The sequence below is a fragment of the Dicentrarchus labrax genome, unplaced genomic scaffold (genome assembly GCF_905237075.1).
Source record: "Dicentrarchus labrax unplaced genomic scaffold, dlabrax2021, whole genome shotgun sequence".
NCBI classification, from domain to species: Eukaryota; Metazoa; Chordata; class Actinopteri; family Moronidae; genus Dicentrarchus; species Dicentrarchus labrax.
In genome coordinates, this window is record NW_026136718.1 from 11,918,334 (window position 1) to 11,946,265 (window position 27,932).

The 27,932-nt window shown below is 40.4% G+C and overlaps 1 protein-coding gene across 12 annotated transcripts in view; it reads left to right on the forward strand.

The window, feature by feature from the left end:
- ptprsa (protein tyrosine phosphatase receptor type Sa) overlaps nt 1-27,932 on the forward strand; it is a 234,709-nt gene that overhangs the window by 147,075 nt on the left and 59,702 nt on the right. For 8 of the 12 annotated variants that reach the window (XM_051377403.1, XM_051377406.1, XM_051377407.1 and 5 more), the window contains 7 exons: nt 3,986-4,096; nt 14,490-14,759; nt 14,989-15,570; nt 16,462-16,598; nt 16,732-16,876; nt 24,544-24,861; nt 26,540-26,733. In XM_051377403.1, the coding sequence (XP_051233363.1) occupies nt 3,986-4,096; nt 14,490-14,759; nt 14,989-15,570; nt 16,462-16,598; nt 16,732-16,876; nt 24,544-24,861; nt 26,540-26,733 (1,757 nt within the window). The other 4 variants (XM_051377411.1, XM_051377412.1, XM_051377415.1 and 1 more) reach the window with 2 other exon arrangements.

Below are 27,932 nucleotides of genomic sequence, written 5' to 3' on the forward strand. Positions count from 1 at the left end.
ACATTCATGTGTCCTTTTTAGGTGTCCTTGAACAGGATTAAGTAGCAAGTAAAATAGCACCTGCTCAGTAATAACAGGTGACTCTTGCAGTTTAAGTTAAATACTTTACTTGAAATGTAATGTAATAAGATGCAATAGTAATCTTTATATGATTAAGAAAATGTAATATTTTACGTGAAAAATATTCATATTGACATAGTCCAACTGTGAATATTAACTAGCCATGCTTGTTGTTCCTCGTGCCATCTCTTAGCAAGCAGATTTGTCAATAGTTTTTCATGTTTCCTAATGAAATCAAGCAAAACAAACTGGTAGTTTCTGCAATTGTTGTGTTTGTGATAAGACTTCATAGCTGGAGACAGGAAAGATTAGAGCATTAGGCCCCATGTAGGACTCACTTCATAAGCACAGTGCGGCCATTTTGTGAGCGGCACCATAAAGTGCTGATTGTCGCTAGGCAAGTCTTTATCAGTAAATGCCCATTGTGTGAACAGACTGGGTGCAAGGTTTTTATTGTGCTTGTGAAAGATAATTTTCAGCATTTATTTCATTCCTTGTGTTTCTTCTTTTCCTGATTAAAAAAAAAGCACAAAACGCCAGTGGCCACTCACACTCTGGTAAGCCACAGGCTGGCAGTGTAGACAGAGCACAATTATGCAAAACACAGAGAGTGCAGTCATTTTTTTAAAAAGACAAAAGGAAATGGTAGGAAAGAGACACATGCTGGTGACAAGGGTTTTCAAAGGGTGAAGTTGGTTTTGTTAGCACACATGCATGTACATTTTGCTGCTGGAGATAGGGCATCCAAGAGGGTTAATTTGGATTTCTACTACCCTTAGAGGGTTGTTGTCTTTAAATGCTAATATCCAATCCAATTTTAAAACTGACTGCTTGCTCACCAAAAAAGAAAGAAACATTAATTTATTGTATGGTTACAGAGAACTTTAGTAACATCAATGGGATGGATTCATTTAAATTACCAGCTGGGACTAGAAGACAAGGCTGGGACTAGTAGAAAACATATGATATAGGAGAGCGTAAATGACAAAATGGACAGAAGAGCACCTCATACAGTGTGGCACAACACATGTAACACCAGCAGGATATTGCATCTCCACAGTGTGTGAATCTGACGGAGAGAGTAGCATAAAACAACTCAAAATAGAATGAAGTTGTGATTTCTCTTTCTCCCCAGCTCTTTCACTAGGTTTCATTCAACAAACATTTGTTCACACAGATCTAATTTTAAACAAGTTTTTGTTGTTATTCGTTAATACATAACCATTATCATTAAGTAAGAATAATGTCTCCTAACAAGAGTCAAATGTATTATTTTCTCATCTTCAATTTTGCGACAGAATGGCAAGTTTAAGACAGAAAGTAAGAAATTAGATATATGAATACGAATAAACCTCCATTCCTGCTTCTTTCTCTCTGTGTTCCTCTACATTTGTTGTCTCTTGCTTCTTTTGTCTCTCCCTCCTATCTCTCCTTCTCGCTTCTCGTCCCTGCCTTTTTCTTTCTCACTTTTTTCTTACCTCACTTGTTTCGCCTTCTCTCTGTGTTCTGCCAGCTGAAAGGAATCTTTATGTGTTCTTCACAGCTCCACTAAATAATAGCTAGAATATGTCATGAAGCCATTAGGCGTTTGGAAACAATAGACCACCTAGCAAGGAACCTCCAACAAAGATGGCGAGGAACACATGAAACTCCCTCTATCCCCTCAAAGACTCCTTTTTTGCTCTCCTTGTTACTCTCTCCCTCTCTCTTTCACCAGAAGGTACAATTCACAGCAGCCAATGTTGGTTTTAATTGGCTCTCAATTAATTTTGTTTGGCTCATTATCTGTCACCCACCCACATGTTGATGCTTGTGTTTTGTTGACCTTCAGATGACATTTGTAAAATATTATTTTCAGATAAAGACATTTGTATTTGTTGGGATAATTTGGACCTTTGGACCTTCAGCAGTTGGCACACATGGAATGAAAACATGAAATATAGAACATTTCGTCTGATTTAACTGTTTTGTAACAGGCAACTGAAAAGGGGCTTTGTCCCAACGTCAGCCCTTCAGCATTATTATTTATGAAACATTGAAAAACTTGCATCAACTTCAGCCTTCCAAAGATTTTATAATTCAGCACAGGGACCAAGGCTGAGGAGCCGCTGGCAGGGCTTTCTGGAACTGTCCACCTGGAGTTGAACTTCACACAGTCCTTACTTTGCGGTCTCTGTGGTGTTGAGGCACTAGGCTTCTGAGCACATTCCAACCCACCTGCCACCGGGCTGGCATTTGCTGTTCCAAGCGCACATCAAACACATCCAAATCAGATCCCTGCATAAACGCAGAGCGAAGACTCCACCACCTGCACACTGCAGGTAGACGTTTTCATTTGGTTCATGAGCTATGTGCCAGGAACTTCCCTCTAGGGGATGAGGATGATCTGAGCTGTAGAGGGAAATGAAGAGATGGAAAAAATAGAGTATAGATTGTTGTAGCTTCAGGTCTGTTTTCTTTTTTTTAAGAGTAGATATCTTTGTACTGACTCTGAGGTGTAAAATACTCTTAGAGTATTAGGCCGTGGCCACGGTGGAAGCGTGACTAATCTTTATAATTAAGCACTATCGATGGTCTCATTTGTGGCACAGCTGAAAAGCGTTATTAGACCAATGTTCCAGAATAGTAGCTTTGTACAACATTGTGTTCCCTCTGCTTGCTGATGTGATGGAGTAGGTTATGGTATATTACAAAGCATCCCGGGCAGCGGCTGGCGTATTGATGCTTCCTGGCTAAACGCTAACGAGTAATTGTGCCATGTTTGTCAGGGAGGCCTGGGCTGCAATCTGTCTGCTGAGCCAGCCAGAAGCCCTAATGATATCATCAGGAAGTGCCGTCAACAGCGCTCTAACGAGGAATGATCTGACGCTCGTTGTTTCAACTCCCTCCTTCATCCCCAACGCCCCTTCTCCAGTGTTGTTGCCAGGCATTTAGGTTGAGTTTATTTGCACATGCAAAAGATAAAATCTAAAACGAGATAAGAAATACAGTCTGAAATAAATAAAGCCGAAGGGGTTCATATATATATCATACCCTTACACCCTAAAATATGACAGTGTGGGGGAAAAGAGTGAAGATAGAAAGGAGAGATACACATGAGTTTAGCACAAAATAGAGGGAATACATCACTTGGTAATACAATCGTATACAACAAATAACAAATAGAAGAGAATCTAAATGATTTAAAAACAACCCAGTCACAATGGTAGCCAGTATATCAGTTCATGCAGAGATATTTTCAATTTCTTTCTCACTATTTATTAAGATATAATGTAATAACTAGATGTGTCTTTATTCTGGGAAGTATCATCACTGCAGGAGTGGTGAGCTGCTGCATTATGCAACATGTCAGTGTTCATTTGGACATTAACTATTTTCCCATGACCCCTCTCCCCCCACCCCACACACTAAGGCTCCCTTGGTGAGTGCTATGCAAAGGACAATTTTGTTATCTCTCTCAGGTAACAGGGCCATTTCAGCACAGTTCTCCATTACCTTTCATCACACTTACATCATTACTGTGTCCTTATCAGGTTTTTTTAAGAGATCTCACGTCTTCGTTGCATATACCAACATAGCAACCAAAAAATGTAGTGTTACTGATTTAGTCCACCACTTTTTATCTTTGGATGGCTGAGGCCGGGGAGGAACCCAGTTTGTCATGCATTAGCATTGCAGAGAGAAACAGTTCTTGACAAAATGGTCCTGAGAAATCCAAGATACCCTCCATTAAGAAGATTGTCTGACACCTTCATGTGTTGTCACTGACAGATCAACTAATCATTTCCTCCCTGCTTTCTCTCTCTCTCTCTCTCTCTCTCTCTCTCTCTCTCTCTCTCTCTCTCTCTCTCTCTCTCTCTCTCTCTCTTTTTTCCTCTCACTTCCCCCTCCCTTCTTGTCTTTGTTGGATGTTTTCATTTCCCAGGTGCCTTGCAGATCGAGAACAGTGAGGAGACCGACCAGGGGAAGTACGAGTGCGTGGCGTCTAATGTGGAAGGCGTGCGCTACTCATCCCCTGCTAACCTTTATGTGCGAGGTAGGGAGCAACCCGGCCCCAGAGCCAGGCCAAAAAATAAAAACATTCAACCATTCTAACTAAAATGTCTGCACAGTGCCGCTTAGCTTTAAGTGGCATTACTGTTGAGCTTAACAAATGATAATTGCTTCCATTCTAGCCCAGCTGTATTTGCACAAAATGTATTTTGCAAAATAGTATTACCCGAGTAATATAAATCTTTTAGCATTGATAGTATTGCTTGCCCACAAATGTAATTTCATATGCACTGAAACTTCCAAATGTAAAACTATAATTGACCAACTAATGTTCTTCTCTGTTATGATGTTATGCTCCATTTTGTCTTTGAATGCCCTCCCCTACTCACTCGGAAGGAAATGTGTAGCACAACAAGCCGTATGTCTTTACTTTATCAGTTGTAAGACGCCTTTTACCTCTTATTGTGTGCCCGACAAAATGTTTCCCCTTCCGTCAAAGTAATGGAACCCAAAAAGAGTCGGGAAGGACTTCTTTTTGATTAGTTTTTTTCAGGTACAGGAGCACAACGGTAAGTCTTGATTTTGATTGAGTGGCAGGGTATTAATGCCCACCAATCAAAATCTCAACCCCTTCCCCCTTTTACAGATTTGGGGGTAAAAAAGGATTTCCTTGTGGTGAATTAATAGAAAAGGACTGTTAACACAGTCAGCTGCTCTGTATTACATAAAAAATGCTCTATCGCATAGGTTATAAATAGTACACTTCCTCTACTTTTTCTTCATGGTGTTCCAGAGCATAAATCTATAGTATTCCCCTGCTTCTGCTTTAGGGTATTATCTTTTAAAAAGCCTTTTACAGTCTGTAGTAATTTTGGCTGGCATGTTCCAGCAAAGAAAACAAACAGTCACAGAGAACACTGAGTTTCATAGGAAACAGGCAATGAAGACAAAAGCCTACCCTCTACCACTAATGCTAAATGACAATGAATCCCTGTTGAGGGAGCTTTGATAAATTGAAGCAGATGCATTTTCGAAATGTATTATTTATATTGTGCATATTAAATAAAGATGCTTCGGTATCTACTCAGTTTGTTCCCTCTGCTGTGTACCAAATAACTTTGTTCCCAATAAATAATTCACTAGTCTGACATTATAAAATGGGTCAGGGAGCTGCTTTTTCATTATTATAGCTATTATCATACCCTGTGAAGTAGCAGCGTAGGGAAGAAAAATTCAACCGTGAGGAGTAGAAGGTAAAAATTGGTTCATCAAGATTAGTGTCTCTTCTTGCCATCATTCATCCTGGAGGCTCATGGTGTCTCCACTGTGATGCAGTGGCACTTAATGGCAAGTAGCTAAGCACCTTGTTCATGTACAGCATGGTAGAAATGAAAAGGTTAATGGAAAATTACAGTCAAGGAGTCACAGGAATATTTAAATAATAATAATGGGAACATTTTGTTGACACAGCACTGGACTGTTTAGTAGTTCCTTTGGTCAAAAACACGCAGCTATACCCTGATATCATTTCCAACAATTCATGCAATCTCCATGAACACTGGCTCCATCAGCATGCTTTTAAAAGACTACACAAGGGTCATAATTACTCAGGTACTTTCACACTATGTAACACACTTGTTATGCCTTGATGGTGTCAACCTTTGTCTGTTTTCAGTTAACTTTTGTCAATCAATTCTGATACTTGATGTTGACTATGTTTTGTTCACAAAGCGAAATGCACTCGAGATTAGCAGCTGTGGTAGGGATCAATTTTCATTAAAAAACAAAACAAAATAACAATCCTAAATTTTATCTGGGGCGTAGCTGGGCAAATTAAGACTACTACCCAAAGAGAAACCATAATGACAGTGCTAGTGATTGGCTTCTAACAATATTTACTGTAACTGTCTTGAACTGCAGCTGCTAATTTCAGCCCAAACTGTGTCTTTTTTTCTTTTCTATCTCTCATTAGTTTTTCTTTATTTTCTCTTTATTTGGTTTCCTTCTCTAACAAAAGCAAATACAGCCACCACAGGAGCCTCTTCTTGTGGCTATAAGGAGCTTGTGAAATTTTGAATTATGAGTATGGTACGCTTGATTTGACTCCAGTGGCGCCTCACTATTTTTTTTCTTACCAAGCGACAGTGTGGCCACTGGGGTGAATCTGATTGTTTTGGTTCAAAGTTTATTTAAGGGGGGGGGCAGGCAAGTGTACTTTCAAGACGGGTGTCACTGATAGCAGGGACAAGGGAAAGAGGAAACAAAGATTAAAGAAAAGGGAAATGTAGCTGCAGCTAAACACCTTGAGGTGGCTTTTTTTACTCTCTCTGTGTTTCCCCTATTTTTCTCTTCTCCTCATGTCATTGTGTTCTGCATCAACCCCTTTACATCCCTCAGAGCTTCGAGAAGGTTGGTGTGTTTTTTCTTTTTTACTTTTTTTAACCCACATTTGAAAAAAAAAAATTCAACATGTTGAAAAATTTTAGCTGTATTTGCCTATTACAGAGCTCGATTAATTACAAATTTGAAGAAATACTAATCAGTTAATCCAAACTGCTAAATGATTATGAAAGAAATGTTTCTTTATTTCCAAGGAAGAAATGATGAAAGCAAACCCGATTAGCTCGGGTCTTGTTAATTTACTTTTATGTTTGCATTGTGGGGCCTTTTCTCGTTTTGCATCCTTTGGTACTGCTTCTGCACTTAAAGGCTTTCTTGCACGTGTTGTCATGGAAACCCAGCACGTGTAAATAACAGGACTTGTTGCATGATGGGAGAATGTAACTGCGCTTGCATGCCTGTCCAGAATCCCTTTGGCCGTGTTGATCTTTTTCTTTCTGCATTCCCTGTGTGTTGTTCAATTGTTTACTTCTCTTTGGTTTCTCTACAAGTGATTACCCTGATACAACCCTTTTTTGGCTTTCCTTTATTATTTTTTTTTTATTTTTTGTGTTGTGATTATGGTGTTGTGTTTGTGTGTTTTCATTTTTTTCAGTTCTGTTCCTGAACTTACTTTTACGTTGAAAATGTTTGTCTTTTTGTGGTTCATTTGTTTGTGAGAGTTGTGTTTCTTTTTCAAAATGATGCTGCTCTGCTTGTTGAATCTCGGAGTGCAAATGCAAATGCAGAATGAAATAATAAGTGTGTATACAGCCAGTGTTTCTGTCATCTTGTTTATAGCGACCCATTACTGAAAAAATTAGACCTGATTGGGCCTGATTGGGTTCCATGGTGATTTCAGGCAGCCATTAAGGGATGCCATTTACAGTGTCGTGTGGATCAATAACAATATAATGACCTCGACATCACATTTTCTGTTGCTTAGCGGGTGCTCAAAGATACTTTCTATTTTCAAATGCGGGCCGCTAGATGTGATTGGTTTTGTTGAGTGACTGCTGTTTGTGTACCCTCGCAGTCATGACACTCAATCAAATTATAATTTATTATTCAAAAGCCCTTCATCCCTTGTACACAAACACACACTCATAGAATAGAATTGATTTTCATGTTGATGTGACTAAAGTAATGAAGATTCTCAAACTGGACTACACCAAGACACACAGTAATTTATTTTTTTGAAGCATCCAGCTGTAGTCCTACAGCAATAATGAGGAAAAAGTGCTAAATGAATTGGAGATCAATGCAAGCAGTGTCTACTGATTTATATTGCAATTGGCTTTGTACCAACTTCCCTTCATCTCTTAAGATGTTCCAGATACAGCATCAGCACCAGGATTTTCAAGACATATCCAACTGAATCAGATCTATATTGAATCTCACGTCACCTGGTGGTGCAGTGAGCTTGCACAAGATACATTTTTTTGGAAAGGAACCACAATTTTTGGCTAGGGCTATTACATTTGGCTCAACGTGTCTGTGTAGATCAGGCATATCATGTATTCAGTTTAAAAGAGATAACACACTTCAGTCCATATCAGTCTCCTCTGAAAGTGGAAGTATTTGTATTTGAAGTGTGCTGATCTCAGGTAGATTAGACTGATCTCTGTAATGTATCTGGAAGTCATATGGAAAATGACTACTATTTCAACAGCAAACAAATTTACATGCTTTGGCAACCTTTACTCATCCATAGGTGTACATATGTTTTTCTCGACAAGACCCTGCACCAAATTTTACCCTGGAATCTGTTGGATTATTCTGCTGTTGGCAATTTTGGAGCATGAACATATTAGGGTACAATGACAATTGCTATTTATCTGCCAAGTGCGTATGTGCTAGCCAGCAAGAAAATTTGAATTGTTTTTGGTTTTTTGACATTTGTGAATAACTGTCTTTTTGCTTGTCAAGAGTTTATATGAGCCACACTAAGCCCCAAAATATTAGTAAGACAAACCCTCTCAAAAATATTCAATGTCAGCCAGTGTCTCCTTTGAGAAAATGCTGATATATTTTTTTATATATTTTTGGTCCCAGTCTACCACATGCCATTTCTTTCCATTGCACCAGCCACATTGTTTATTTCTTAAGGCACATAATTAGACAAATATATATAATCATCCCTTCTGATCTAGCAGTTATCTCACAAATGAGGGTTTCATTTCCAACACCTCTTTGCACCAATTGGCAATGAAAAGACTTACTATCAGTAATTGTAACAGTTGACTCTGTGAACGCCACCTGTCAATAATCTGACATTGCTGCCATCCACATAATAGTATCCACAAAGAATGGCACAGTCCCACTGTAAGAAACGGAGAATAATGAAAACCTGACGTCTCCATTTGGTCTTTAAATCTTATTATAAATCCTGAGAATAACAGTGATGCAGAAAGACTGCGCTGTGATGTACGCATGTGCACGTTTGCCCTCCTACAATGGTATCTGCCTGATTTTGAATGTGCTTGCATGTCCTGCTATGCATTTGTGTGTAACGTTGGGAAAGAAAGCTAGATTACACCTTATGTTCTCACTGGCCAAAGCAAAATCCTGCCATCTCTATTAGATGTTTGTCTCAAGGAGTCCTGAAGTTAATAGCCACCCTTCAAAAACATGCATTGCATTTATTTTTCATACAAAACCAAATTTTTACTTCATATTCGATTGCAAATATATGAATACTGTCCCTTTCTTAATCCGACTAATAATATTTACTGAGGGGATCACCACAGTGAGGGGACGTACTTGCAGTATCATTTGGCTGCTTGTCATGTACCTGTAAGTCAATAGGAAGAAGTGACACTCTGAAATCCCCTCAATCCACTGCTTTCTATTATTAGATACCCCTGCCATGATTCCTGTCAGTTTCCTTTAGGTAATAATTTCCATTTTGATGAGCCACCGATAGTGACTGTTTAGCATTGGCGCAGCCAAGGTATGTTAATACAGGCCGACCCCTGCAGCTTATATGTAAATGCTGTAGGCCTCACCCAGCAAGTGTGACTAAAGGATCTCCATACTGCGCCTGTGTCCTCAGGCAGCAAGAGGGTGTAATCTCAGCTTCAAGGTGACACTAAAGGCTGCACATTATTTTGGCTTCCCCCTTCATTTTGGGGCAGCAAAAACTGCCTCACCAAAATGGCCGATAATGTCCACCTTCTGACCTCTGTTTTTTGGCACAAATCCCTCCACAACACCGCCCACTATTAGAGTTAGTGCAGTACTCTGGCGTTCTCTCTCGACTGCTTTTCACCTCGTCCACTGTAAGGCTTCTTGTCTTTCTCTCCACATTGGGGCTTGAAACAAGATTATATGTTGTTAGTAGTCCAAATAAAAGGCATATGTTTGTTTTATTTTCTATCAATTCCAAATGGGCCGGCTGGGCTTCTGGTCTCTGTGAATGAGGAGCCTGTCCATGCAATTGGGATTCTTGATTTTCTTTGTTTCACTGGCACTGCATTTTAAAAGTAGTTTAGCACATGTGCCACACACAGCTTTTGAGAGTTTAGTGAGCCACTGGCATGTCAGCGTTACATAGTCCATTTGAACATTCAGTCATTTCTTACAGGCCTGTGTCTAGATAATGATATTGCAGAGACTCATTTACATGTGATACTGACATTTAGACACACAGTTAATGTTGTCCCAATGGGCCTACTGGGTTTTAAGATTTATTTTCTCTCCCAAGATATAGTGTAAAATGCAGCAGTATCAACTGACCTTGAGCTCTTGATCTTATGTTGTAACCAAAGGAATGTATTTATGTCAGACAAACTGTGCATGCTGTTGACAGGTAGACGCTCCCTCAGCTTTCCATCATACGTGTTTTCCAGATTGTAGTTTGATTACCTGTCCTTCATTCTAGAGTGCCCCAGTGCCATGGAGCCTTTAAGCAAGTTTTGTGTATTGGCTCAGTGATTTGTGTATTTCAAATTTCACTGAGCAGCCATAGCCAAACGTTACCAGCATTTGGCAGGTGGCTGGTGTTAGTTCCCACATTGTCCTGACAGTGTAGGTACTCAAAGGTGAACAGAGACATCTTCCTGTGGGGAAACCTCATTCACTCAGCCACTACAGCTCCCGGTCCATTGGCTGACCTGAGCCCCAGGGAGAGAAGTGCACCATAAGACACACTTTGATTGGACATTTCCCCTAAAAACAGACCCTGTTTAGTTCAGTTTTCAACATTCTTTTGGATTGGAGGCAAAATTCAACCAGAGACAAATCATAGCTGAAAAACATCTAATAGTATTGATGCATACCTCTTTGTTGAACACAGCTGCACTCTGGTACTGTCTATGCTGTTCGGACTTAGTTCTTTTTGTGGATTTGTTCAGTTTCATTTGTTTTCTTTTATTTGATTTTGTGCGTGTGTGTGTCTGGAACAATGCTATATTTGGGAATGAACGGCATGCTTGGATGGGCTTGGGTGACATTTTTGGATTGTATTGGTTCCCTGGTGTCTGCCCAAGTGGATGGGGGCGCACCTGTATATGTCACTCATGCCATAGCCACACCCATGCATGTCCGTGTGAGGAATGGGCTGCCCTTTCACCTTTGTTGTTTCGTTAGGCATTTTTTTGACAAATTAGAATGCAGATATATATATTTTCTCTCCCTATATGATGGGCTTTTTGCCATGATTTTTTGAATATCTCTCCTTTGGACTTCCTAATTATCCAATTATACATAATGGACAGGGCATGATATCTTAACCAAAAGGTTATGCACCCCATTGTTTAATTTCATTTTTTCAGATTTTTTATAGAGTTATTTGATTCTAATGATTACTTAAAATGTAACCTATGAAGATTTTTTTTAAAGGACAGAATACTCTTTGAATCTGCTATTGTTCATTTTTTCTTGGTACATTTTATGCCAAATCAGTTTGTGATTTTGGAGTACCACAAAAGAGCATTTCCTCAAAGGTCAGTGATGAACTTTTTGCTTTAGAGGTCAGGTCGTGTCTCGTCCAAGGTAGTAACGTAATTGACATTGACAGTGAATTACAGGACAGAGAGGATGCATATACAGTAGCACAGAAGAGGATAAATCAAAAACCCAACTGTGGCTGCCGAAGGTCTCCATCCACGTTAGATTCAGCCTCTAACTACAGTTGACTATTAATGTTTTATAAATCTTTACACATAAAGCAGAATGCTGCGTTTTTTATTACTAAATATGACATGGCTGTTAAAAGCCAGTAACAGTAGATTTGTCTTTACCATTCGGATTTTGCACATAGTGGTAGCTTGCTTTTATTTATTAGCATACTTGGCCCCTACAGATTACACGTGAACATACTGTATGTTTATTTTAGTGATTACTTTGGTCCTCAGGTCAGTAAATGTCAGTTCTTTGGTAAAAATTCCCTCGTGTGTGAAAGTGATATTTGTGGCCTTAATTTGTTGGATAAAGTCAAACTGTCCCATGCAACGATCATATGAATCCCATTTGGATCGACACGGCGTATTTTGGAATGCTACCTATCCTTGATGCCCCGCCTCACCCCACCCCCCGCCCCCTGAATCTCCCCCTCAGTCCCCCCCACCACCCGACACACACCTCACATACACCCACCCCAAGACTTCCCAAGTTACATTTGCATTGAGGTGCAATGTTAAAGGCGGGGAGGAGGGGAGGTGTAGTTTGTTCTTGATTTTAAGCCCCAGTGTGTGAGACCTCCAAACCCACTTTGAGCCATGGTCTTTTTTTATTTTGTTTTGATTTAGAATCACAGTCTCCTTATTCTATCCCCCACTTATACCTTCCTCCTCCTCCTCCTTCCCTTTCTCCGACAACCCAACCCCCCCTCTCCTACCTCCTTGCGTACTGTACAGTATGTCTGCGTGCCCATCCGTCACTGTCTGTCTGCCCGTCTCCCTCTGTCTGTCTTCTTGTCTGCTGTCTTGCTGCTTGAGTCTGTTTTGTTCTGCCTCGTGTCTTGTCTCTCGTCCCTGTCTTTCCTGTCTTGTCTATCTGTCTGTCTCTAAGTCAGCTCTTCCATTTAGTTCATCATTTTTTACTTCAACATCTGCAATACTTTGCTTCTCTCTCTTTGACCTTCTTTGCATCCCAACAAACATTTTGACCTTAAATAGATGTAGATACTTTGGTTTGCATCTGAAAATATGTTGAAAAGTGAAACATGAAAGTTATAGACCTCTGTAGTAGCCCATAGTTGTTGCCTGTGTATTTTTGGTGAAGTTTTTTGTTCAGTCTTAATGTTCACTTTTTAATGTACCACAAGAGGGTTTTCCATCAGTCTGATTATGTATGAAGGAAGTTCAACCAAATAGCGATATAGGCAATTCTCCAACTCAGCTTGTAGGCAGCCAGAACACATACTAATGTGCTTACTTTAGTTTTATAAGAAAGGAAAACCCTGCATTATATACCATTTTGTGCTTATTTAGTGTTGCACTAGGCCACCTCTTGCATGACATTACTTGTCAAGTGCTTGCTGGGATGCCTCTCATGAACACAGTGTTTTTGCTAACTCATATTCTTTCACTCTCTAACTCTTGCATACTGTACACACGCACACTCATACCTATACCAACGCAAGATATAATTATATACATCTATGTATATACACATACACACATGCAAATACACAGTACCTTTCGCACCCTTCCTCTGCACCTCAGACTCATTATCAACCTCCTTCCACTCAACTCCTATCCATGAGTTTTGAGCTCCTCCCTGTCTCCCTCTCTTAGCTGTCATTCTGCCCCTATTCATCTACCCCTATCTTTCACTTTCTCTCTGTCTCTCGTTCTCGTTCTCTGGATTTCTACTCCCTGTTGATCCAGTTCTGTTTCTTGACTCCAACACTCTGTGATAGTAGACTCTCTAGCTACAACTACTATAGATCTTTTTCTATGTATTTCTAGGCACACACCTTGTTCCTCAATACTTATTTTGTGTTAACTGGGACTGCGATGTGACAATGTGCCACCATCACATTTTATCACATTTGCTGGAGAAAAACAAAGTTTACACTGCACTGAAGCGGGTTACCCCCCCTTCACCCTCCTCCAAACCTTCCCCTCTCTTTTTCTTCCTCTGTCACTCTGCTCCTCTGTTCCCTTTCTTTCTATCCTCTCCTCAGATGCTTTATCCTCTATCTTGTATTTCTATCTTTCCTCTCCAATCGTCTTTTGTCTGGGCATGCTAGCGACCCTTCAGTTATATTCCTCTATGCATTTTATCTCAATTTTTATATCTGATTTTGTTATCATTTACTCCTTAATTTACTTCGGTCTATTTATGCATGCTGTCTGTGAAACTGATAGCTGCATCTATCAATGGAACCGTGTCAGATCTTAATAAGGCTTTGTCCAGTGGATCTACCCTAAACCACAAAAATCTGATTAAAGTTTCTCATCTTTAAGATATCTAGGCAGAAGAGACAGGTGTTAAGTGCAAACCTATGCTAGATTGTGTTTAGAGACCTTGTAGAGATGGTCAATAGCCCAGTAACCCTACACTTCCTGTACTGTGGGAGAAGCCTGTAATGGCCTACTTCCTGTTTGGCATGAGTGCCTGAGAGGACAGGAAGTTCCAGGTTGCCATGTTGGCCTTATGTGATAGCATTATCACATGGCCTTTACTACACACCTTCATACTTGGTGATCAGGTTATGTCGTAGTCGTATATATGTCAGCAGCTCAGTTCCAAAGATGAGAAACTCGTAATAGATTTTTGTGTCTTTAATTGTGCTGTGATGGGTCAAATATTGGTCAATGGAACCTTGTTGCTATGAATCGTTGCTTTATTGTTAATCTACATTGTTGTTGAAGCAGTTCTGTTAGTTTAGTTCCTTCTCATTATTTGTATATTTTTATGTTTTGAAAAGTCTACTTCTTTTATATTGTGTTTCAGTTCACATTTAACATGTTGAACCTTTTGTGTAAATTATTTCCTTGAGAAGGGTCCATTTTCATCTGCCTCTCTTGTTACCTCTCTTTTTCTCTTTTTTTTGACTCCCTTGCCCTCTTTTGTCATCCTCTCCCCTTCCTCATGCCTTCTCCCAGTCCGGCGGGTGCCTCCTCGCTTCTCGATTCCACCAACGAGTCAGGAAATCATGCCCGGTGGCAGTGTGAACATAACATGTGTGGCAGTGGGGTCGCCCATGCCTTACGTCAAGTGGATGCTGAACTCAGAGGATTTGACACCGGAGGATGAGATGCCAGTGGGCAGGAACGTTCTCGAACTGAGTAGTGTTCGTGAGTCAGCCAACTACACCTGCGTGGCCATGAGCAGCCTTGGCATCATTGAAGCTGTGGCGCAGATCACTGTCAAATGTAAGAGATAACTGTGCTTGTGAAGAAGGGTACTTATGAAGAAGATTAACATCAGTTAGGTCGGAAATCTGCAGAAAATTTGCAGTTGCAGTGTGTTTAGCTATAATGTTCTTGGGGCATTGTGAAGAAATGTCCAGGTTTTTTCCTTTTCTGCTTCTTGTTCTTCAATCAGTCACTATGATGATAAATGACTGTTTCCTCTTTCCTCCCTGTTTTGTCACCATAACAGCTCTCCCCAAGCCCCCAGGTACCCCTGTGGTTACTGAAACCACTGCCACCAGTGTGACCATCACCTGGGACTCAGGCAACCCAGACCCTGTGACTTACTATATCATCCAGTATAGGGCCAAGTCTCCAGACAGCAAATATGAGACAGTGGATGACATCACCACTACACGTTACAGCATTGGTGGCCTCTACCCCAACACAGAGTATGAAATCCGTGTCTCAGCTGTCAACACAATCGGCCAGGGTCCTCCCAGTGAGCCAGTAGAAACCCGGACTGGTGAACAGGCCCCTGCCAGTCCACCACGAAACATCCAGGCCCAGATCATCTCTCAAAACACCATGATGGTACGCTGGGAAGAGCCGGAGGAGCCCAACGGACAGATCAAGGGCTACCGTGTTTATTACACCATGGATGACTCCCTGCCAATGAGCGTCTGGCAGATCCATAATGTCCAGGACAGCATCATCACAACTATCCAGAGCCTGGTTCCTCAAGAGACATACACAATCAAAGTCCTAGCATTCACTTCTGTAGGAGATGGACCCTTCTCAGAGCCCATCCATGTCAAAGTACTGCAAGGAGGTAAGGATATAAAAACTGATGTTGTCAACTTGGTTATTGGTGTTAAAGTTTTGAAATATTCCTTTCGTCCACTGCTTTTATTGAATGTCACATTCTTCAATTCTGCATACAGTAGGAACCTATGTAATGTTCAAATATTGTTGAAATCAAGTTGCTAAGTGAGTTTAAAATAAAGCAGAAATACGGTCCATGCTACACCTGTTCTAAAGCCTTTCGGTTAAGAAAGAAAAACAAGGAAAACTTTGACAACCAATGAAGAACGTCTTCAGCTGTTTTTATGCATCAGCAGCACATTTTCTGAAACTTTAAACAGACTGTGCCTGCTACCAAAGAGACAAGTTTTCTCCCCTGCTGTGCAAGGTTCACCCACACATCTGCAGACTCTGCAAATGATGACAAAAGTCTGTTTGATCATGGCAGTCCAAAAAAAACTGCCAAATTTGAGAAAGAACCAACATCTGAGAACTCACCAGGATCAGCTTCAGAGCCAAGCGAAATCACTCCATCCATGCTAGGGCAAGGAAGCATGTCCAACTTTAGAGACCCCACAAAGTAGAAAGTAGAACACAACTGGACCCTGATTGTCACTGGGGCACAAATTTTTGTACTTCACAACAATCTCTTCCTCTTAATTTAATCCCCCCTAATCCTTGGTCATTTTATGCCAAATCTCATTATGCTCATGATGTTAGTGGGAAATACTATGACAAATATGTTATTTTATTAAGAAATCACTGAACAGGAAAAATAACTCCACTAACACATTCTTAAGATTTTTTTTTCCAATGGTAATACGATGGTACTCCTCCAATGTGTATAGTAGTAATGTCCATGTCTTTACTAATTTCTAGTAACATGTCCTATAACAGTGTCCTCTGCCGTGTCCTTCAGTTCCAGGTCAGCCATCCAAATTCCAGGTTGGTGCTGTGTCTGACACCAGCATTGAACTGACCTGGGAACCTGCCTATGAGAAAGAAGGCATTATAAATTATGAACTTCGCTACATGGACCGCAATTTGGGCACCCAGGCAAGAATTTCAGTGTTTCATTTCGTATCTAAGTTCCCTATTGCACTGAGAAATGTACATCATCTACTAATGATCCAACATTCGATTTTTGTACAACCTTTTTAAATCAGATAACTTTACTCTCTTTCAACAGATGAAGAAAACATTTGCACCTGCATCTTCCTATGTTGTGGAAGGTCTCCGTCCAAACACAGAGTACCACTTCTCCCTGGCAGCCATCTCTAACAAAGGCATCGGAGCCTTCACCAATGACATATCAGAGAGGACCTTGCAAGCCAGTATGTAGCCTTTAATTCAGTCTTCCCTCCTGTTCTCTTTGTGGGTTGGATAACAAAGGGATTTTCCTCAGTAAAGCAGTTAAATGATTTTATGCCTTTACTCAAATGAATTCTAATAAGGTTGAACTGAAACTTGAAAACTTCATTTTCTCTGTTGTCTGCATCATCACCTTTGAACTATGACTGTGTTTATCTTAGACATAATCAGGGTTCAAAGCTGATTCAGAAATGATGAACTACATAACAAACTGACTTAACTCATGTGTTGTTGAATTCTTCCTAAAATATGTGGTTAGATTTTTTTAATTTTTTGCTTGATTTTGTTGACCTCAATATAACAATGTGACTTTGGTATTTTCTGCCTACAGTGACATTTGCACTATGACTGGTGTGTTTTGACGAGTTTTTTTTAGGCAGAGTGTTTTACAACCATTTTATTTTAGAATGACCTTATTTCCTTACTTGGCTCTGGTGCCAAATATGTGTGAGTGTACCCAACACTGTCAAACAAATCTAGCCTACATGGACCGACAATTTGGGGAGTTTCTTTATTTCCCTTTCACTTTTGTTCATATTTACTTTTCCTTTGTCAACAGCAAGTGCACTTTCTCTCACGTGACAGAGACACAAAAAATGTCAGTTCTCCTCTACAACCGCCAAGGCTCTCATATGAACTGTATTGAGATTGGGGACGGGAACTTTGTGGTTGAGTTTAGTCATCAAAGAAAAACAATCAGCAGTAACTAAAAGTACTCACATCCCCACCCCCTAAATTTATTCCAGTATCAGTTCTGCACTGATTATTTTATTTTACAGATGGCAGGAACACAACTAAATTATTTAAACCAACCAGCTAAAAATAACAGAAGTGATATCATAGCTCACTGTAATGCAAGCTGTAGAGAAAGAAAATACATACAGCTTATCCAATCAAATATCCAGTCCTAGTAGGTCTGGGATGACAGGATGGTCAAGGCTATGAAATTCATGTGTTTTGGATTTACACAGCACAAAAAGATTAACAATGATGTTGTGTATTGACATTTAATACATGTATGGTAAAGAATTTTGACAATATAGCTCGGTTTTCGACATTAGGAGATCTGAGCTACTCATTGTGGTCTCTGATGATACAGAATATATACATGTACATGTATACATTCATTTACCGAGTGGCCACCTTTTTGTTAATAAACTGGCTTGATTGAAGCTATGAGGTTTAAACCAGAGGACTATTACTGGGACATAGGAGAGCCATGGCGGTGAGAGTAGACATCTTTTAACACATTTTCTGTTTCTACTAGTGCAACTTGTTGGCTGTACCCCCCACATCTGGGCTGTGGGGGCTTTGGAACAACCACTTCACAGTTCTTTTTGTTACTGCCTGGGCAGCAGAGCTACACAGACAGTGCAGAGTCACTGAGGAGAGCGCCAGTTGCATGCAACATTCACTCCTGTCCACTGGGGGTGCTGTTGAGAACTGCACCATTGATCTTTGATCAGTCCAGGCATGAAAATACTTTATGTTCATCCAGTGCCATTTCTGTCTTGGCGTCTCTCGAGTGTCTGTGCACATCTTCACCTGTCGATGTGTGTTTGTGATTTCCTTACCTCTGTTTTTGCATTTGTTCTTGACCGGTAAACTGCAAGCTGATTGGATTGGATACACTCCTCTCTTCCTGTTACATCACCCTACTCCAGCTCTGTTTCTCTCTTTGCCACTTGTTCCCTTGTGCAATGAAACAAAAGCTCTCCTTGGAATGGCTTGACATCTCCTTGCTCACTTTGTGTCCTCTTCCTTTTATGTTCAGTCTTTTGAAAAAAAGTTTTGAGTTAGATTTTTATTTATTTATTAATTTCTAACACTTTCTGGGTTATCCAAAATAATATTGGTTTATCATCACTCCAAACAGTAGCTTGTTGCTATTTTCTTCTTTCTGTTGGGTTCCACCACAGCCACAAGCATCTACAGCGCAGCAAGCAGAGCAGCACGTACAGACAGCACTGACCCCTTCCCGTTGAGCAAATACGGGGGTGAATAAGTGTAAATGATGGCTTTTCTCAAGTCTCTGCTTAAGACAAGGGACTCTTCCTTTCAGCTGCCTCAGCCATACAATTACAGTGGATAGAAAGGATAACAGTTGGTTGATGATGGGATCTGCCTGCCCACCACAGAAATTTGATACTACTGACCTGGAAATTAGTGTCAATTTATATTTTGAGCAGTAGGGAAACTTTGTTAATATTGTGTCCCACATAAGTGCTCATTTCCATGACATGGTTATCAAATACTCTTTGGCTGTCATTTCAAGGTCAACCGTCATCTTTACCTTTTCTATCCATTCTATTTCTATGGTTTCACCATAGGCCTCATTGTTACCAGTCGTTCTCAGCCAATGTATTTTTTTCATGCTTTTATAAAGAGTCCCTGCTCAAGCAAGTGTGAGATACATCCATTAATTTCTCACTGCTGAGGTTAGAAAAATCACAGACTAAGTCAGAGAAAGCAAAAGATTCCCCACAACACAACACAACACAATAAATAACTTGATCTTTTGGATGCTTTGAGGTAAGTGATTATGTGGTTTAGGGATTCAGTCTGCCATAACCTTCTCAAAGACCTGTCAGAGACATTCACGTATTCATCCAATTAACATTCATCCAGTTTTTTGCAATTTTTTCTGAAACACCAACATAGAGTCGGAAGGATAAAGTAAGCAGTCTTTATACATGACACGGTAAATATTAAACTGACATGTATGCAGTTTGGCTCCTCGTACCGGCCAGGAATAGCAGCATCTCTGTGAATCCAAGTCAGTGAAGAGCCTTGTGACATATATAGCTTGTATTAAGTGCCTTCTTAGCGCAGTGTAGATAGTTAAAACTGCCAGCCTTTTGGGAAGGGAAATAAACTGGCACAATTGTTAGATGACTACTGATTGCAGGCTTTTGTGCAGTTTCACACAAACTAAAAATCCTGTTTGTGCCAGACTCCCAAGTACTATACATTCACTATGGATGTGGCACACACTCACACACACACTAAGACATGCCCCCCACATATGCAGTACAGAAAAATAGTCTACACTACACTATAATGAGCCACATACAGTAGCTGTTCATACTCAGTTATATTAATGACATGTTACGGAAGCCTCCACCAAAATGAAAGACAAAAGAAAAAGAAATATACAGTGGCAAAAAAATAAAAATGTACATGTGCCAGCTGGACTCTTTTATCCAAAGCACATTACAGAGCGATGATACATACAGTTTAAATATTGCTTCATTGACTTTTGGCATTGTTAGTTCCATGCTCTGCTTACAGCCCTACAGAAGCATTTCCACCTGGATTTGAACCCAAAGCGTTGTCTGGCAGACTGAAACCCTTTTCCACTAAGTACAAAGAAAGACAGACAACATGATTTCCCTGTTTGCTTTGTTGTCCATTATCTGTGGTACAAAATGTTCTCAGATTGTTGAAGTTTGTTCTCAGTCCAAGCAGCATTACCAGGGGCTATTGTCATGGGGACCACTTTGTCAAGAACTCGTAAAGTCACTGCAGAAAAATGGAAATCTCAGTCCTTATTTACTCCAGCATGAGTGACGCCAAATCAGAGAACACCAAAATTGTTTCATTGGCTTCTCTTTGTCAATATTAGAGCAGGGTGAAATAAATACACGAGATGTTACTGGCAACAGTAGTCCCCATTCAGAAGCAAGGCCTCTTAGGGTATGCTGCCATAGTCAGACCAGGTTGATAGACCATTTTTGTGAGACCGTTCAGACGTGGCCGGAGTGGGTCCACAACCCGAGAGCTGGGAGGGCTCCCAGCATCCCTCTAGCTGTTTCAAGGCATGCTAACAGGACCTAAGACGGACCCTGGGAGTGGGTGTTAGGGGACTTCAGGGCCCCAGAATGGCAGATAAGAATCCCATTTCATAGCGTCAGAATTAATTTCATGCTTTGCGATGAGCCATGAGCCAGGCCCCTGGATTGTCAGGCTTTGTTACACATTTAGATTATACCTAGAACCTGCCAGTAGCCAGTCAAGTGCTATCTCTCAAATTAAAGTGGCAGATTCTAAATCCTCTGTATTTAGCTAAACAAGCAGTTTAGCCCCCCCACTTACTGTAATTGCAGGAGGTTTTTAGATATATTGGAATATTTGTGTGAGCCACAGCACGGCCATTTGGCATCAAGGGGGATTAATTCCATAATGATCTACAAATATGAACATAATGTCATTCGAGGCTTCTGATGAAAATACAATTCAAATTCCGACATGTGCTTATACTCTGATAGCAAAAGCAAAATCTATGTCATTTAAAGAGTTGACACGCATTGAGTACTGGCCTGTGTAGCTAAACTGTTAGCATTAATGTGTGTAATTTATACCCACTGAAAATATTGCACTAAAAGCAAATTTAATCTGAAGGTAGTCATAATGATTAGGTATGCCACCAGTACTTGACATTGCAGACTTTATACCCAGAGCTCTTAGTCATATCACAACAGACTTAAAAGTGAAAGAGAAGGATATGAATGCAGACATGACTAATTATTTGTCAAATAGTGTTTAGGAAACTCTTTCAGGGAAGCTTCAAAAGAACCTCAAGAGAAGCATTAGCTGAGTTCCTTCTTTTGTTGTTGTATAGTTCTACTATCCATAATCCTGCCACTGGCCTTCATGGGATATGCACTTTATTAAAGCTGTGCCCCGGCCAGTCTTAAACCTTTATCAGGCTTGAGGATGCCTGTGCACTGTGATAGCCTGGCCCCTGTCAGATTCACAGCCTTTTCCACACCACAAAGATTGAAAACTGAGCAATCATTCTTGATGTGGAGAGTTTGCAAATACAATATGAGTGGAGGAAAGAAGCTGAAAGGCTCAAAATCCAGTAAGACCGTAAGTAAATAAGCCCATTGGACACAGAGAAGGGTTTGGGAACTGTGGCTGAGGTCCTGTCCCATTTGTTCTGTGCTGGAACATTCAGTCTTCACTGGGAGTAGGCCTTTCTGTTAAAACCACTGTTTTTTATTTTCCTTTTTTTAAGCTGTTACCCAAAGTGACACTGCAGTCAGAACACTGTCATTAAACTTTTATGAATTCAGCAATACAAGCTTTTCGTCTTGCTTCCTCTATTCTTGTGTCTTGGCAATCTCAAAATGACAGTAAGTTTTATAACGATACAAAGGTGCAGGGCTATGAAATGGGATTTATTTGAACTAATTGTTAACAAGGATGGATGTGTGTGTACATGGCCAAGTGCAGGAGAGGAGAATATTCCTGGGAGTGAGTGTTCCCCCTATGGCTTCCCCTCTCACAGTCTTGTGGACCCTCCGGCCCAAAGAATACAGTATTAACCAGCCCTGGCTACAGCACAGAGCCAACTCTCTCCCTCACAGTAACCGAAAAAGGGGTCCAAAACTAACTCGTAATGGGTTAAGATTGGTCAAAAAAGGTGTTATTTACTGATTCAAAAATGGGGATGGATGTCAAAATTTCTGGCATGCTCTCTGAGAGGGAGAGTGTTGCAGTTCACTGACTACAGAGTAAGCACGCTCTGTAGTCAGGTGCTGGTGGTAAGAAAGTCTTTAAAATTTAGTATTTGTGGGAGTCAGGTACGTATGATGCAAACAATGCTTGTGATTTCTTTTTCTTGGTTTATGGTTTTTTTTAGAAGTTAAATGTTCTTATTTTTTTGTTTATGCCGAGTATTCTTTTTTTTTCATGTTTTCTCATGAGTTGTCATTTTGAACCTTAACTGTTGTTGTGGTTCTTTCTTTCGAGTCACCTGGGTTACAGAGAAATTCATTTCCCAGTACCCTCCTTCAGTTCATAATTTATTTCTTCAGCCTTTGTTTTGGAACGAGAGCATCCTGCTTGTTATTTGAGTTCTTTTCCTGAGTTTCTGTGTGTGGAATGCCTTTTTTTCTGATGGTACTTCATTTTGCTTTTGATTGTTGTGCTATTTTTACCTTACATAACAGACAAAATGTAATAATGAACTGGGTTTGTCACACCAAGATGGAGGGAATATATTCTCACACAAAACCATTGTAGGAGATAGAGGAAACCCGACTTGGATAGAAATATTTTCATACATGTCCTTTTATCCATATAATACCAAACTCTGGATGAGAAGTGAAACGTTTTATCACTCCTTGCACAGCACACTCTCTGGACGAGCACAAGCTGTGTAAGAGCTTGGCACAGATTAGAAGCGAGAGGCATTGAATTTGATTTAGAAAGTTCACAGATGTGTAGGTTTTAATATGTTTTGGAAGAACACTTCAGACACAAATAACAGCCACCATGTTGGAAAGCTTTTATACTGTTACAAATTAAAAAGGACAGACTACACTACCTCCCTGCTAGCTTATACTTTGGGAAAAAATAGCTTGTTGTAGCTTATGCTAATTTGGCTGAAAGTTCTGGTACAGAAATTACAAATCCTTTTCAGTGGATTGGTTAATCATCGTTCAAGGTTAGATGGGTGCTATTTGCTACCCAAGACAAAAAAAGGCTGTCAGAAATGTTTATCAGTGAATTAAAAATGCACATTAACACTAAACATATTCTAACTATAATCATCTTATTTTTATGCTGTCTTTATGGAAATGACAGTATGTTATTAATCCTCATGAGGGCAGCCAAGTGATTTAGTGGTTGCAATAATTGCAAGACCCTGAAGGGGAAAATTAGGGCTTTAGTGCTCACAACTGCCAGGTTTACCTGTTTGCAAGTTTTTAGTCGTTAAGGAATAAAGCCTCAGCTCAGTCCCCCAAAATATAATGCACAATCACATCATGATTGTGGATAACAAAGTATCTTAGGCTTATAATGTTGGGTAAAAGCTTTAAAGATCCAGTTAACATTTAAGGAGATCTATTAGCGCAAATAGAATATATATAATATTACCTTTAAAATTTGCCGTTTTTATCCTTTTCCATTGGGGCTGCCATGTTAAACCACCATCTTTCTACAGTAGCCCAGAACACACAAAACAAACACTGGCTCTTAATAGGGCCTTTCATGTTTCCTGCGAGTTTCGTGGCCACCATAGTTTCTTATCACACTTGGTTGAGTCAAGGGGTTTCAGTTGGCTGCAACCTGCAAACTGCTGGATGTCACTAAATCCAACCGACTGGTCCTTTAACAAGGATGACATGAGCAAGACAGTGTCCCACTTTCTGTATTGTAATACATTACAGAACAAACTCATTTTCTTATGTTTTAAATAGGGCTGGAGATCATAAAATCTTAAAAAAGTCAGACTTTGCTATCATAGTTTCGTCAGTAGGTGTAATACATAAAACACCATTAAACTTCCAGAACCAAATAAGTCTGCGTATCCAGCACCAGGTATCTCACAAGGGTACCCATCTTGATTCATTATTACACAAGCTTGTGCCATTGTCCATTTATGCCTCTTATGTTGACATTTGCTTGATGATTTTATTTTTATTTTAAACATATTTTGCCTCCGTCTTTGTTTTGCAATTTTTTGTTTGAATTATTCGTATTGTTTTTTTTTATCCTTTTTATCATTTTCTTTATCTCTCCCATCTTTTTATTTTTTTGTTTTTCACCCCTACCTTCCCCCCTTCCCCTTCCTCCTCGTCCTCGACCCCCTTCCTTCCTGTCCTTTCCACCTCACCAGAGCCCTCAGCCCCCCCTCAAGACATTAAGTGCAGGAGCACCAGCTCCACCAGCCTGCTGGTAAGTTGGCACCCCCCGCCTTTGGAGAGTCAAAACGGTGTCCTGGCGGGGTATAGGGTGCGCTACCAGGTGGTGGGTCCGTCAGAAGGCGGCAGTGACGACGGGGAGCCCATGGAGGAGCCCATAATCCTTGCTACTGAAAAGCAGGTGGAGCTGCAACGATTGGAGAAGTGGACCCAGTACCGTATCAGCGTATCTGCCCTCACTGTTGGGCCAGGCCCTGAGAGCGAGCCCCTGATCTGCCGCACCGACGAAGACGGTACAATAGTTTCTAATGTGTAGAATCTAAACGTAATGTAGAAATGAACGCGTTGTTTGTTAGTTTGGTAGCAAGTGTGCCCATGACAGTGGGTGTATATTTGTGTGAAGAAATTGTTGTTTATACACGTGTGCATGTGCATGTCCATTCTTTTATTCCATTAGAAAGAAATCAAAAAAGTGCTATAGATTCCAGAACTCAGTCTAAACTTTTCTAAATACACAAAATTTTGTCTGGGTAGAATGGTCCTTCCAACGACCATAAGTAACAAGACCATATACAACTGTGTCATTCATATGAAACAAAAACACTAGATAACACACTTGGGAAATCAAGTGAGTTGCTATTAAAACATAACTAACCAAATGTAATTCATAATAGCTACCACATCCCATATCCTGCCTCTATCTGTAGGCTTTTAATAGTATTCCATTGCTCAGCAGAGAGCCATAAGCATTTATGAGGGCTGTACACGGCAAGGCCATATCTGTCAGTGTATTTATGGTGGCAGCAGTAGGTTGGAGGTTAAACCAGCAGGTGTGTGTACACTGAGGTTGCAACTCAGGTCCCTTACTTGAAAATGTAGTTGAAGAAGAATTGATAACGTCCTCACTGTCCTCAGTAACTACTTGCGTGGCTAACCTGCTCCACTGAAACAAAAATACTGTGAGTGCACTGGGCATGACTGTATGGGCGTAAAGCAAGCTGTTATGGAAAAAGAGCAAATATGCTCAATTGACAGTATCAGAATGCAGAAAATGTAGATAGACAAATAGAATTTTGGTTACATGAACTGCTGTTCATTCAAAACACTTTCCTGTGCAACCACTGTGCACCATTTAGGCACAAAAACTGTAGATTGTGCTTGAAAAAAAAACAGAAAAGCCAATATGCAAAAACATCTCAAACCCAAAAGAACCAAAACAATGATACAGCTAAATTGTATAGCAGAAACTAAATGACAAAGCAGTTGAAATACAATACATAAACTGACAAGTAAAGATGTGGAAATGTCATAGCAGATCTGAATCATTGATGGATGGCTGACAATGGCTTCTATCCTCCACGATCCATTTCACACAATAGCTATAACAAAATTTCCAGTGTCGTTACGATAATAACGCATGACAGAGAAGTGCCAGGTAAAGAAGTAAGAGCCAGAGCTAAAAGGTAGAAAAGATTTCGGTAATAAACAAGATTGGTACATGATCCTGCGGCAGATGGGGGAAATGGGGTTGTGATTTAGGGGGAAAGAAGGGGGACTTGAAGTGTTTGTGGATGAGCAAATGGAAGCAGTTTGAGTGGAAGAGTTCTATTAATGGCACATCCATCTCAGAAAGGGCCAGTCCATGGCACACCGAAAGGCCTGGAAGCAAGGCCTTCCATAAAGGCCTGTCATTATGACTGAGAGCTTCTCACTGATGGCAAAGAGACAGAGAAGACATGTATTGAAAAGATGTAGGAGACAGAAAAATGTGGTGATAATATGTGCATGTGTGTTGGGGGATATGGTACTGCAAGAAAACTGACGCTGGAGTGTGTTTTTTTGTTCTAATTTTACATCTAATTTTCCACATTGCCACTCAAATAAAAAAAATAGTAGATTAGAATCATAATGTTTCAGTAATACACATGACAAAATGATTAAAAAATGTTTTTTGTTTTTCGTCACCTGCAGTTCCTGGGGCTCCTCCGAGGCGGGTGGAGGTGGAAGTCCTCAACTCCACAGCACTAAAGGTGATGTGGCGCTCCCTGACGCCAGGCAAGCAGCACGGTCAGATCCGTGGCTACCAGGTTCATTATGTGCGTGTGGAAAATGGCGAGTCACGGGGCCTGCCCCACATCAAGGACGTCATGCTGGCCGATGCCCAGGTATGACCATCCTCAGTACAAATCAGTTATGTCATAAAAAGGTAAATTCCACCAAATATGCCCAGGTCTGCCTTTAAATCTGATTCAGTAGTGATACAAAGAGACTTCATCAATAAAGCGGGTTAAAGCAACACAGTAACACTGATGGAGTATAGAAAAGCGATATTGGTATAGAAAAGCGATATTGGTGCTCTTCCCTTGGATTTCATATTGCTGCAGTATTCTTTCCCCCTTAACCCGCAAGAAGAACTGTAATCAAATCTTCACTCGTCTTATCCTCCCCTCTTCCTGGCTCCATGACTTTTATTAGGAATGTCTAGACCCCATCTTATAGCAACATCTGCCATGAAATGTCTGATTGTGTGCTTTTACCAAATGCAAAGACTGAAAGAAAATGCTGATTATAGTTTTCTGTGACAGGGGGGCAAAAATAAAATTGGCATGAAAACATTTCAACCAAAAATCAGCCTCCACTGACAGCTAGAATTGTAATGGAGGCCTTTTAATAGCCTTTTTTTTTCTTTTTACAAAACTTCTGTCAACACAATGATGGAGGAATGCTGCCAAAAAGTGAGACTTTTGTGCACAGTAGCAATCATCCAAATGGAAATTACAGCCTTGAAGCAATACGGTAAACAACACAGAAAAGAATAGCTGTATGCAATGCTACATATTTTGGGAAGGAATGAATCAAAATCTATTTTTTCCACATGAATGAAGGGTCCGCTTGGGCCAAATGCACCACCATTTTTGGAATTTAGCTGAGCCACAGATCCAAGAGTAGAATGAGCTTAAATACCTTGAATTATAAGATCCAAGCATGCGCCCAGTAGTCAATAAATGCTGCCCAGCAAAAGTATATTTTTAATTTAGTCCGTTTTGCCGTTAGTTTTGTTAATATGTTCAAAAAAGACCCCATTTTTAAACCCTTAAAAGCTACATCTCAAGGTCACCACAGGCTGTAGCTATCAATGATTTAACACTGAGGTAGCTTATTGTCAGATGCACAGTAACATGGTTAAACAGCTCCAGGCCCCACAGGCAGACCTCTACAATTCTCAGCCTTGTTTCAGCTGCTCCCCATAACATAAGCTTCAAACAGCTTCTCTCTCTCCTGACCTCACAAAACCAGTGACCTATTTCTGACTCTCTGCTCCTGAACCTCTAATGCCCCCGTCTCTCACAATCCTATTTCTTCC